The following is a 14,539-nucleotide window of genomic DNA, read 5'->3' as shown; positions in this document are numbered from 1 at the left end:
TTATATAGTATAGTACAGGTGTATTTTACATATACAGTATAGTACAGGTGTATTTTACATATACAGTATAGTACAGGTGTATTGTACATATATAGTATAGTACAGGTGTATTGTACATATATAGTATAGTACAGGTGTATTGAACATATACAGTATAGTACAGGTGTATTTTACATATACAGTATAGTACAGGTGTATTGTACATATATAGTATAGTACAGGTGTATTTTACATATACAGTATAGTACAGGTGTATTGTACATATATAGTATAGTACAGGTGTATTTTACATATACAGTATAGTACAGGTGTATTGTACATATATAGTATAGTACAGGTGTATTGAACATATATAGTATAGTACAGGTGTATTTTACATATACAGTATAGTACAGGTGTATTGAACATATATAGTATAGTACAGGTGTATTTTACATATACAGTATAGTACAGGGGTATTCAACTAAAACGAAAGCCATGGGAACCCAACATGTATTTATTTGGTGATGCAGAAATCGCATAAATATGTTTCTACGTTTGGTTTTTTTAAACTGCTGGCACTGCAGCTGATGGAACACAAATAAGAAAACTGATCAGCTGATTAGTGTTTATTACAGAGAATATTCAAACAGTAACATTAATTTCGCTTTGATTTGGCCACAAATTAAAGTGATTTCCTGCATTATGGGACAGTGTCAGACCTACATGCACTTCAGTACAAATCGTGTTTAAATATATGAAGTTTAGTAGTTTTATTGTGCTGCTGTCTGTTATCAATAATCAGCTGCATTGATGGGTAAAATAAATACATTAACGCATGATTAACAGTTTTCTACCAGCATAGTTGTACTAAAAATTTCCAGTCACAGCTTCTTACCATCATAAATTATGTTCCTCATTGTTCTCCATTCAAACAACCTGTTCGCAGTCATTTCATTTTGTGTGGAAAACGAGTCAAATGAAGTGTTAAATGTTCCTATTTGTGTGATGAGTTTGAAGCAGAAAGTCTGAGTTTACAAAGAAAGTTGACAACCACCTTCATACCTGTCAACTCTGACTGAGGTTTTAGTTTTTGTCGAGCCGACTTAAACAAAGAAAGTCTGACTATGTCAAACTGCCTTTGTAGTTCAGCCTCTGATCTGCTAAACCAACGCCGTAAACACGAGAAAAGCTGCACCGATTAAAATAGAAGCGTCCCATCAAATGTAGGTTATATATGTTCCAGTCTGTATCCAAAGAAGTCTGGGTCCAGACTCAGAACACCTGGGGTCTAGTATGTAGTCGATTAAACGAAGCCTCCATTCAGAGAATTTTGCCTTGAGGAATTTTAGTAATTGAATTACTGGAATAACTCGAGGACTCATTTCAGCCCCAATTAGTAGTGTTCATTTGTGCTTCCACTGCGCTAATTCATGAACAAAACAATGACTAAACAGACCAAAATGGATGCAGGTGGAGGCAGGAGATGGAGGAAGCATCACTGGAGTCCAGCTTTGGGTTCAGGTTCTCCAAATCGGTTTGGATCCTTCAATCAGCTCCATGACCTCAAAGACAGCTAGACAGTTAAACCAGCACACAGCAGCAACAGGAGCCGCTCCAACATACAAAAATCACCATATGGACACATTAACAAGCTAAAAAAAAATATTTTCAACAAAGCAGATCTTTAATATGCTGTTTAAATCCACTGTGATGGATTATCTTCTTAAGCTTGAAAACGTTAAGTCTCATCGATTTTGACAAACACAGATGTCATGTGTGGCATTGTAAGACAGGAAATCTATCTAAATCTTAACATCCACGACAATGTAGAATATACAGATTAGCAGCTGATGAGCTAAAGCTTAGAAAAATCAATATGAGACGTGATAGAGAAGAATAGAAAGGTCTGATCTCCATAATGTTCCTTCAGAAACACCTCATCCCACATTAAAGCTCCACTATATGCCTCTAAGTGCCTCCACGTTCCCAAAGGCTCTGATAAATTAACATTACTGAGATTGTCGTGAGCGGTTCTGGCTATCCTCCTGTGTGGGTGAAACTTCACAACGAGACATCTGAGGCTCTAATAACGTTACGACGTTGGGTTAATGACCTCGAGACGAACCAATTCATTCAGATGAGGGAAGAGTTTCCTTTGCCATATCGGTCTCCTGTGGTCGGTCATATAGAGCTGCTGAGGTATATAACATCCTTATCTGCTCTGACAGACGCTACTACTGGATATATCACTCCTCACAGTATCTCCATTTCTGTTTTTCACTAATGACCTCCCCTTTTTCTTTAAATCTCATCTGTTCTGCTTCATTTCATCCTTTTCATTCTCAATCTTTATCTCTTCCATCTCCCTGCACTTATGTTTTTTTCCAGTTTTTCACGTCTTTTTCTCGTGTGTCTCGGCGCTGCAGGTCAGTCTGGATCAGTGGGAACAGGTCAGCCTTTGGTGAACGCCATCAGGAGCGACTCGGCTCTCATCGGAGGTACTGTAGCAGCAACCTGTTTCATTATCATCTGCAAGGACACATTCTTGCGTGTCTCTTTCTATGCCTCAGTGCAGAAAAACTGACTGAAATGATGTTGAAAACAAATGAAAGATGTCCATGTCCAAGTGCACAAAAGGAAACTAATTAGAATACAAATGACTTCAGGCTTCAGGTACAACAACTGTCAATTTTTGCTGTTATTGTCAGCGTCAGAGCAGGGACCCTCTAATAGCAGAAATCGCTCGGGGAGCCCAGAGGAAATTAGCAGAGTGCACCGCTAATGACGGAGCAAAGCAATTTATGTTTCCTAGGAGGCCGCTGGGGCCACTGACCAGTCGCTTTTAAGTGGGAGTTTTACTTCTGAATGTTTTCTGTCCAATTTGGTTCTTCGCTCCTAATTTGTCCCATTGGAAAACAAGGCAGAGCTTTAAAGAGTGATCTGCTATTCACACTCATAAACACTGACTTTTAAGACTTGGATTTTTAAACATGGATAAAAAAAATCTCAGCCCACATGTGATGAAAACAGTATATGACTGTCAATATACAAAAAAACAAAAAAATAAGTCGTCATCTGGATTTAACTAATTGCAAATAGGTAAGCGCCTTCCATTGGATAATTACTGCAGTGATGACTATATTTCAGCTGGCAATAACAACAGGAGCTTCTCATTTCTGAAACAACCATGTTGGAAGACATATCCTGTGGTCATGGAAAGGATGTTAATCTGTCTCAGAAGGGTGAAATTATTGGCCTGCATGAAGCAAAGAAAACAACTAAGGAGATTTCTGAAACCACTACAGTTGGGTTAAGAACCGTCCAACACATCATTAAAACCTGGAAGGATAGTAGAGAACCATCATCTCTGAGGAACAAATGTGATCTGATGAGTCCAGATTTAACCTGTTCCAGAATGATGGGGGCATCAGGGTAAGAAGAGAGACAGATGAAGTGATGCACTCATCATGGTTAGTGTCTACCAGCTTGTGGGGGTTAGAGTTATGATCTGGGGTTGGTCAGGTTCAGCAACATTATGTTCCCAAAGAATGAGGTCAGCTGACTACCTGAATATACTGAATGACCAGGTCTTTCCATCAATGGAGTTTATCTTCCCTGATGGCATGGACATGTTCCAAGATGACAATACCAGGATTCATGGGGGTCACAATGAGAATGAGTGGATCAGGGAGCATGAGATGGATTGTCCTCCACAGAGTCCAGACCTCAGCCCCTTGAGAATCTTTGGGATGTGCTGGAGAAGACTTTGTCAGACTCTCCCATCATCAATATAAGATCTTGGTGAAAAATTAATCCAACTCTGGACAGAAATAAACGCTGTGACATTGTAGAGGCTTATCAAAACGATGCCACGGTGAATGTGTGTCTCAGAGCGACAGGCGGTCCAACGAAATACTAGAGTGCGACCTTTTTTTGACTGGCAGTGTACAAACGCATGAGACTTCAGATTGACCTAGAAGTTGGCAACTCGGCCTCCTGCAAAGAAGTAACTACAGCCCTGGCAGAGACTCCTTACTCAAATGTTCATGTACCATTTAAAATTTAGTTTGTGATCTTAAGAATGTTTTATCTTCCTTGCTGATCACATCTACCAGCTATTTTTTGCACATTTGCACACATTCACATTTGCTAATGCACAGGACAAAAGGAAAAGGGAGATAAAGACAGTAGGAGCAAGAAGGATGGTCAATGTGGTATAAGCTAACTATCTAAATATCAAATATCTCCTGGCTCTACCTTTAATGTAGTAGACAGAATATTATTAGCACTTCTACGTGTTATTTAGTCCACTGCACCACCATCCGCCATCAAATCATGCTATTTTTTTAGTGGTCTAGGAACTTAAATTTCAAGTCTTTTGTCCTCAGTTACCTTCACAGCACAACCATAGCTAGAAGTAGAGAGAATTCAGAAATGTCTTTTGTGCAATGTGACAAACTTATGCCATAAATCATAAAATCAAAGTTGTTTCCTGGAATCAAATGTGCAAATCTCATTGCACATCTTCTGTAAACTTGTTGTTTTGCAATACTCTGTTTTAAATCTATAGATGTGTCACCAAGCTGAATGTATCCTCCAACAACTTGCTCATTTGTGTACCATTTTTGAGCCATGCTGCATAAATTTTACAGCTCAAGTATGTTTTAATTTCCACTCAGTGTTTAATTTGTTTGTCTCCTCTTATTGTAAACACAACCTGCAGTTCAACCAAGTGATTCCTGTATTATAGTCGAGCAGATTAATTTTTTCTTTGCTTAACAGAATCTGGTGCCAACGGTTTACTTTTCACTTGAAGAGTAAAGTAATTAGGTGAGATATCAGAATGTTTAATTTTAGATTTGGTTAGATTTCTCAATTAAACTGCGTGTCACACATGGTTCATTCAGTGGCAGCCAGGAAAATTCAGTGATTCTGTTTTTGCAGTTTCTTGCTGAGAATTATGGTGCAATTTTGGTAGTTTTTTAAAAGATAACCCCTCTTTAAAATTCACTGAACAGTTTGGGGTTTAGAGAATTAATCTGCTGTCATTCAAATTTTTTAAAAAGTTCCAGTACTTTTTCCAGGGATAAATTTGAGCCAGGATGTTTATTCTACAGACTGGTTTTGCTCTTTCAAGAGGAATTCCTTAAACTTTTTCCATTTTTAGTAGGCTAGTTTTTATTTCATTCATTGCCAAAAAAACAAAAGCAAAAAAACTATCCAATACAGTACAAAAACAAAAATTTGTAAACTTCTGAATGAAAGGGAGCAGAAAGAAGAATAAACGTATGTAATCTGCCAAACACTATGATACTCTTGCTTCATTTCTTTGTATTTTAATAATATGCTGGTTTTAATTAGATTCTTAAATCTTGCGTGTGATTTAGATTCTTTTGATTCTTTGTCTAGATTGTTCCATGAATTGACCCCTTTTACAGAAATGCAACGTTCCATTAATTTGGTCCTAAATTTTGATTTTATGAAGATCTCTGATCCTTTTAAACTTATACTTACTTTTTCTTTATGCAAATCTGTTCTCGACATCAACTAGTAAAGTTTTTTATGAGCTTTATACATAATTTGCAGAATACTATAATCTACTATGTCGTGGAATTTCATCAATTATAACTGAAGGTTTGTTGGATCTCTATTTTTTTCAGCTGATCATTCTTATGGCTTGTTTCTGGAGAACACAAATTGACTAGATGTTTGTTTTTCTGCCCTTCAGGTGGGATCGCCGTGGTGATCTTTGTGACTCTGTCTGCTTTGGCTGTAATGGCTCGATTCCTGTACAGAAGAAAAGGTTCGTCTCAGAGTCAGGAGGGGAAAACGGTGAAACCCGAAGACGGTCCAGAACTTCCTTTCAGCAGCCAGACGAGCTCACAGAACGGACCGACGGAGAACCAGAAGGAATATTTTATTTAGCTGGAGGTTGGACTTGTTGTTGAGCAGACAGAGATGCCTTGTCAAGCCTCAGTGCTTTACACAACAAACTGAGCCCAAAACGCACAAACAGAACCACACAAACAGAACCACACAAACAGAACCACATGTTCTGCCTTCTTTCCCTTCGTTTCTGCTCCTGTGGTTGTGTTTTTATGCAGACTGTATAAAGACACCTGAACAAAGTGTTAAATTTCTAATGTGTTGATACGTCAGTAGGGAAACTGTAAATATAAAATGATGTAAATCTTAAAAATTTGACTTTATATCAGTCTTGTGTTACTTAAATGATTAAAGGAGGAACTGTATTTACCTGGAACTGCTGGTAAGAAACTTGAAACTGCTTCGTTAGACGATGTGAACAATGAAAATTACCATTTTGAGCGAGTGCTTCATTCGATCCAGTGTTTTATTTTTTGCAGCTACAGTGTAAACTGTGGGGAAATCAAACTGTATTTGTTCACATTGAACATTTCTTACGTTCTCGCAGGTCACCCTGCTTCTGTGTTTATTTTACAGTGTGAAACAAAAGAACAACAACTTGTATTTATTTTTCCTTTTTCTTCCTCTGCTAGATTTCTCCTCTGTGCATCTCTAAATGTAGTTCTCAATTTCAGTATGTACAATTTTGTTCCCAAGATCATTACAATTACAACTTTAAACTTGATTATTTTGGCTGAATGTCACATTCATTGAAGTTAACCAGGGGGAGAGCCGCAGATTGTGTGAAAAATAACTCATTATGGTATTATTTAGGTAAATTTTCAGCTTTACCTTCAAACTGAACTACCACATAGGTTAACTGTTCCTATGCTATGACTTACAGAAGAGCAAAATACAGCATAGTACACTTTTCTCTCTAGTTAGAATTTAGGGCAAGATCAGGGTTTGGGTTAAAATGAGTGAACACATGGTTAAAATAAAACAGTTGCGCTGACTTTCAGTATGAAACCGGAAACAGACAGCGGTATCCAAAAGTAAATCTACATGTGGAGTGTAAAGGTTGCTGCTGGGTGGTTCTTCCCTCCACTGGGTGACATTTCTGACGGTTATTAATATGCATCTGTCTGCAGGGAGGAGATAATGTCACCGTCTGCTGCTTTTTCAAGCCTTCAGGTGCAGAAGATGTCGGGCTAATTTTTGTCAAAAGCCCACCTAGTGTCTGTCAGAGCTGAAAACAACACGGACACAAAGCTTCGATATGTGACTGAACGGAGCTCTGATGATGATGATGATGATGATGATGAGGAAGGTGACAGCAACTGTGAGGTTGTCAGCTGATGTTATTTACATTCGGGCTGCAGTAGCACCTCATTAGAGAGAAAACAACCAGAGGATTTGTTGTAGCGGAAGGAAAACAAACATTAATTTACCAGTCTGTTAACGGCAGCTTTCTTCTAAGCGGATCTTGCACTTGGTAAGTTAAAGTTTAGAGGTTTGGATATGAATAACCCCAGGGATAAGTAATGTTCCTTCAGTCAGTGTTATTTTTACATCACAGTCCTCTGCAATCTCTCTACTCTCAGATGTATGTAGAATTCTATTATATCTTTATTTTAGGCTTTAGAGTACTGCTATAATTCTTGTCCTGCTTTTTTCAGGCCTCATTTGTATTTAGCTGCTGTAACATGTAAATTCCCCAAATGAGGGATCAATAAAGTTGAACTTAGGTTAACTTATGAATTCAGCCTTTGGATTCAGGGCTAATCCTGATTTTTTTTTTCTTTTGATCACAGATATCCAAATCCTACTAAATTCTAAATGTTGGATCCAGATCAGAACGAATTCTGGATTATGTGATCTAATCTTTTACTTTTTCCTTTTGAACAACCCATTCTGAATACTTTATCCCATCTGATGGCAGTAATCTGATCAAATTACTTCTGAATAACTTGGACATGGTTCACGTTTGTTCGTCTGTTTAGTTCCAAACTTTCCACTAAAAGTCGCAGTAGATTCTCTTGCTGAACCCTTTGAGTCTCCTTCACATTATTTTTTTTTAAACTGCAATGATTTAAAATGGGATTTTTTTTCATTGAGAGTTAATTTAACTGACCCCTTCTTGAAGAACAACAGTCTGCTGAGGTTTAAATGGATCCAAAGAGGCGCCTGTCTGCTGGGAATATCTGAGCTGATTGTTGTTTTTCTGAGCCGCCTGCAGAGATAAAACTGAGCCGGACTGTCATGGAGAATGAATGAACCCAGAGGAGGTCGAGCTAATCTGCGACTCTGTAACGACTGTTCTGGAGGACAACTTTTAATCAGAGACGCTGTGAAGATGAGATGTTTAAAAAGCCTCTTTCCGGCTTTCATGCACAAAGTGGATTCGACTGCGTGAAAATATTAGTTTCTCATAAAAAGTCTGCAGCAGCTGGAAGTTTGTTTGTTAGTTTGGGGTCAGAAAAGAACTTCTGAAGCATCAGAAGATTCATTATTGCTTTTTACATATTCGGGTTAAAGATTTGGAAAAGCATTTAAATTGTGAAATTTGGATTGTTGACACCCTTTTAAAACTGTGGGTAAATCATTTTATTTCAAGCATGTGATGCTTGTTTAAACTCACCTGTGGCTAGTAACAGGTGCTGGCAACATAGAAATCACACCTGAAGCCAGTTAGAACTATAAAAGTTGACTCAACCTTTGTGTTGTGTGTTTATGTTTGTCACACCAAGAACAGAGAAGAGAAAGAAGAGCTGAGAAATGTCTGAGGACTTAAGAAGCAAAATTGTAGAAAAACAATGGTGTATTTTCTAGAAAAATTCCATTGGTGGCAACACTTTCGTCCATGACTGTAGTAACTTCCACTGATACTTAAATAGATGTTTTCTGAAAAGACTGATGCTGTCATTTTACTTGGCAGGACATCATTAAAAAGTTTCCTCTTCTTGTAGCTGCCATATAAAAAGAGAAGAAAAAAACATGTCAAGACATCCGAGTAAGAAACATCTTAACCCAGTCCTTTAACAGAATCTACTTTTACACCACTCATTTAAATGCTTCTTGGTTTTTCAGTATGTGACATTTGCGTCATGCTGTCCATTAGTTCCCAGTTTTCCTTTTCCGGTATAATGTTGCAAATCATATTAATGTGTCACCTCTTTCTTACAGTTAAATGCTTAAACAACTCAGATTAAGCTCCTCTGTCTAATTCACTCATAATGTGAAGGAAAATGAGTTTCCAGCTCCGTCACTTCCACCTCCCACATGCTGCTGCTTTTCTCTGCACATATCCAGTTAATTCTGCAGAGTATCTGTGCTCCAGTCACACCTTTGGATCTATATTTCAACCCAGCTGGTCGGTGTGGAGGTTCTTCCTCCTCCTCCTCCTCCTCCTCGCTGTAATTATTCGGCCTCAGCTGCTCTAATACGTCTGTAATGCTGTTTATGGCTCAAGGTCGGCGCCAAACGTCCGCAGAGTCGAGGCGATGATGGATTACTGTTTCCCAGAGTCCTGAACTCTGCAGGACGGTGACAGATTTCAGCAAATCAAGAAAGAACTCTTCTCGCCGAGTGTTTTTTTTTTTCCTTTTTCTTATTGACGTCTCAGAGGGCCTGAAGGGAAAATAGTTTTCCTGTGAGATGCTTCTCATCATCCTGAAGGATAAATGTGAGGAAACGGCTGAAATCTCATCGATGTTGAAAGAAAAACGCCATCTTTTAACCTCCTTTACTTCATTTTAATGGATTGTTTTGCTGTAGATGCATCAGCCTGGACTCATGTTACTCCTGTTGCTAAAGAAACAACTAACCATTTATCTTTTTATTTTGTAATTCCCAGTCCTTGTGTATCTTTTGCTGGATTCGTTTCACCTGTGTGAATATTTAATATATCTTCTACTCAATGCAATTAAAGTAAATGTTTCAAGCATTTTTATCAATTTAATTGAGATAATTCTGCAAACTAACTTATTCATAAATTCAGGCCGTTGTTATGCTCACAAAAGAACTAATAGTTTATATTAGATGTCGTTTCAAATACAATTACAAAATAACAGCACACTTTTGGCCAGTATTTCATGAAATACATTCATCATGTTGTACTCAAGTTGCACACAAACAGTAAAGTAGTTGTACTGTAGGCAAGTAAGTATTAAGCAAATATTAAGTATAAAATATTAAATAAATAAGTAAATATAATTAAATGCATATTTTTAAACAATACAAATATTAAATAAATAGTAAGAAATAGTTCAAATTAAATGATTAAACAATGTAAATGTATATATATATGTATATATATGTATATATATATTTATTTATTTACTAATTGAGTAAATATTACATAAATAAGCGAATATATTTAAAATTATATTATTCAAAATCTTAAATCTTAAATAAATATGTAAATATAAATAAAATCGTACTATTCAATTATGTAAATATTAAATAAGTAAATATTACATAAATAAATATAATTAAATTTATTTTTTGATTAACTTAAATATTAAATAAATATGTAAATAAAATTTAAATTATATTATTAAATTATGTAAACATTAAGTAAATATGAAACAGATAAGTAAATACAATTAAGATTATGTCATTAAATAATGTAAATATTACATTAATAAGAGAATATATTTATATTTATATGATTAAATAATGTAAGTATTAAATAAGTAAATATAATTGCAATTGTATGATTAAATAATGTAAATATTAAATGAATACAATTTTAATTATATTATTAAATAATGTAAATATTAAATAGTTAAAGGAATAAATCTAGAAATATGAAGTTTTTCAAGTGTTTTCCTTCAACAAAAATTACTTGAAAGTTGAATGTGATGCAGATTTTCCTTCTAGTTCAAAGTTTAAATGAATTCATTTCAGTCACCCGCCAGTTTGGAGGTAAAATATGTCAGGTTTGTTGCACTATATTGACCCTAATTTTGTAGTTTATCTTCACCTCTGATTTGTGTTTTATCTTTTTCCCATATTTAAAGACTAAATCATTGCACTTTGTCGTATTGTCTTATTTCTTAATGTGCAACAACAACACATTCACAGCTGTGAATTATGACTATTTTGCACATTTAAAAACACTGTGTAATATCTATTTTTCAACATACACTAGAATCTTTGCAATATCACTACAATAAAACTACTCTCAGAAGTACTTTTTTTTCGCAAAGTTACTCAAGTAAATGTAACGGAGTAAATGTAACTCATTACTACCCACCTCTGATAAATACAAATGTTTATAACGTTAAACAAATAAAATGTTATAAGACAAACAGCCCTCTCTGTGCAGACCTATACTGTTGGGGGCTTCAGGGCAAATTTCTCTGACCCTGGCATAAAAGCTCTAATATAAACATACACCACTGGAAGCACCAGTCCAGAGACTCGCTATGGAAGGAAGGGAACGGACTATTCTGAATAATGTTAAGAGATTAACATCAAAACGTAAGTCAGTCTAGACCAGCAGAAAAGGCCTTGCTGGCCCTGATGGACCACCACTGGTTAAGTCTGTGTAATTCCCTCTAAATCCAGTTTGCATTTGCTGCATGTCTGAGATTTTTCCCATCATTTGGTTCTTTTTTCTTTTCTTTTAATGTGATGTCAGAATGTTGGAGCAAACAAAAAGCTGTAAAGACCAAAAAAATAAATAAAAAAGTGACTGTGAGGTGAAGAGGTTAATATTTCAGCTGAAGCTTCCATCTGTGTGACTGACAGTAAGCAGATTATAACAGTAATTGGAAAATACAGGAATTAATCATGACTTTGTGTTTGCTTTGACGGATCTGCTTGCTCTGTGGGTTGTTTTTATTTTTTTACTTCCACTAAATGAGATGAATGGCGTGAATGGAGGAAAACCAGCTGTATTATGTAACATCTGCAGGCTGATTGATGAGGAGACTGAAGGGTGGAGGGACACAATGCAACCACCAACCTTTATTTTCCTCATTTTTTTATTTTTTCTTCTTCTACAGACTACAGCAGAGTTTGGTGGTTTTCCCGTGTGTTGGTGGACTAATAGACTGAATCAGCAGCTGCACTGTGATGTGATGCTAAAGCAGCTGTTTAGTATTTGAGGTTTGGCTGCTGTTGCCTGCAGGCTGATCACTGACAGCTTCTCACTTTGTCAGATCTTCAACTCTCTCAGCACATTTCTGTCACGTCGCTGATCTGCAGTGAACCAAATTCTCTGGAAACACATGATCCGACTTCTGATTCGTCGGCTGCAGCAGCGAGAACTTCAAACTTTGTCTCTGAGATGTTTCAGCTGCATCACCGTGATTTAAAGATTTGACATCTAAGCGGGCCTGATGTGCATTTTGTGTCAATAGAACGCCAACATTTAGAAAAATCCTCCTTTTGCTGTCTGTAAAAGCAACTCTGTCTCTACAGAATCACATTTTTATATAACTACGCTGCATCGTCATTTACAGCAATCAGGCATAACATCATTCATGGACTTCACTAGACCCCTGAGGGTGTACTGTGATATCTGGCACCAAGACATTAGCAGTGGATCCTTTAAGTCCTGGAAGCTGCAAGGTGGGGCCTCTGTGGATCTGACTTGTTTATCCAGAACATCCCACAGATGGATTGGGTTGAGATCTGTGGAGTTTGGAGGCCAAGTCAACACCTCAAACTGGTTGCTGTGCTCCTCAAACCATTCCTGGACCATTTTTGCTTTGTGGCACGGAGCATTATCCTGCTGAAAGAGACCACAGCCATCAGGGGGCACTGTTTCCATGGAAGGGTGTACATGCTCTGCAACAATGCTTAGGAAGGTGGTACGTGTCAAAGTAACATCCACATGGACAACACTTTTTCTAACAAATTAGTCATTTCAATGACAGAAATCATCTTTCTGCCACCAAAACAATTCCACCCTTAATTGCTATTTTGCATGGGGCACCGTTTTTGCATCCAGGGCTTCATTGTGATTGGTTTAAAGCAGGGGTGTCAAACATACAAGAAGACTTTGCAAAGTCAAAAAATTACAGAGGAGACAATAACTGCTATTTTTCAATTAAAGTAAATGCGATTTTAGATTTGTCCACTGTGCTGCCACAACTTTTATGTATTACTTATAAATTTTATACATTTACAAGGCGGGGGAGAACTTAACCCTCTACCTCAATAGTTCCCACTTTAGTTTGTGTGATGTGATGGTCAGGATTACTACACAGATTTGGAAATTAAGGTAAATTTAAACTAATTTCTACATCTTGACAAGTTGATTTGATCATAAAGTAAAATACTACATCGTTCAGTTCAAGACATCTGTGACTAAGTGTTTTGTGTCTTTTTAGATACAATACAATACAATACAAGAACTTTATTTATCCCCGAAAGGGAAATTCAATAGATAGATAGATAGATAGATAGATAGATAGATAGATAGATAGATAGATAGATAGATAGATAGATAGATAGATAGATAGATAGATAGATAGATAGATAGATAGATAGATAGATAGATAGATAGATAGAGGGCCACTATCCAGCTTTTATAACCGGTGGTTGTGCCACGATTAGCTAACAACCCAGTACTGCCCGGGAGAGCCCTGGGCAGGACTATCCTGCTAACGCCAACAATCTCACAATGGCTCTAATTAGTGTGTTGTGGTTGTGAACAGGTCTTCCAAGGGCCATGTTGCTGCACTGAATGCTCAATCTGATGCTCTAAAATATTGAAACCTACATTCACAGTTTACAAGAAAACCAAATCTGTGCTTTTTATCTTCCCGAACACATGTTCACCATCTGCCACCACAGCAGAGATTATTTCGCTGTGTTGCTCTGACTGCAAATTAATCTGAGCAGAACTGACACAAACCAAACAAACATCATACCGAAAACTGCAATCAGCAACAAATTAAAGCACATAAGAGCAGAAACAAGCTCTTCTCTGGGTCAGTGAAGCGTCAGGGTTGATAATTGCACTCTGACTGAAAGCCAGTTAGTTGTTTTAACATGCGAGGAGTTGAGTTTCCCAACGAGATAAAATATCAAAAGCTGCTGTGAAGTCTCAGAAGTGATGCATCAGTTTGATCAGCAGGTTTGGCAGCCAAGTTCGTCCATCAGAGGCAGCAGAGTTGAAGCTGCTGCAGAATTTCTTCACATCTTTCCTCAGTTTGACTCGGTTTCATTCCTTCAGGACAGCAATCGATGATTAAAGTCCAAGAACAAACAAACAAACAAACAAAAAAAGCCCAAACTGTAATTACCCACATTGGAAATCAGTATTTGATAAATAGTACAATTAATAATTTGTTCTTTCACAACGTGTGACAATAAAATTACTGTTTTACTGCATTTAAGTCAGCTTAAAAATAGATTATTTTACATATATTTGCCCGTATTTTTGCAGTTTAAAAATGTTTATATATTTTATTTTATTTTGAACAGTACAACATTTCACCATTTTTTAAAAAATGTATTTTCTGGCACTGTAGCTGCCAGACTTTCAATTGTTTTGTTGTTTATTTCTTAAACTGTCTTTTTTTTTCTTTACAGATTTTTTTTTTTTTACAGATTTTGAATGAGCTCCTAAGTCTCCACCGCTATTTGACATTTATTTAAGTGTATATTTGTGTGACAGAGACTCTTTTGAGAGATAAAGATCAGATAAATATTTTGTTTTATCCTGTGTAAA

The 14,539-nt window shown here is 36.7% G+C and overlaps 1 protein-coding gene across 3 annotated transcripts in view; it reads left to right on the top strand.

The window, feature by feature from the left end:
• Positions 1-6,592, top strand: part of LOC111567620 (contactin-associated protein-like 4) — a 76,739-nt gene extending 70,147 nt beyond the window's left edge. For all 3 annotated transcript variants that reach the window (XM_023268869.3, XM_035947435.2, XM_035947439.2), the window contains 2 exons: positions 2,409-2,480; positions 5,711-6,592. In XM_023268869.3, coding sequence (XP_023124637.2) covers positions 2,409-2,480; positions 5,711-5,907 — 269 coding nt within the window. In that variant the 3' untranslated portion in view covers positions 5,908-6,592. The remainder of the gene's footprint in view (positions 1-2,408; positions 2,481-5,710) is intronic.
• The last annotated feature ends 7,947 nt before the right edge of the window (positions 6,593-14,539 follow it).

The sequence above is a fragment of the Amphiprion ocellaris genome, chromosome 16, assembly GCF_022539595.1.
Source record: "Amphiprion ocellaris isolate individual 3 ecotype Okinawa chromosome 16, ASM2253959v1, whole genome shotgun sequence".
Classification (NCBI taxonomy): domain Eukaryota; kingdom Metazoa; phylum Chordata; class Actinopteri; family Pomacentridae; genus Amphiprion; species Amphiprion ocellaris.
Note: the sequence above shows the minus strand (reverse complement) of the source record. Positions and strands in the feature narration are given on the sequence as shown.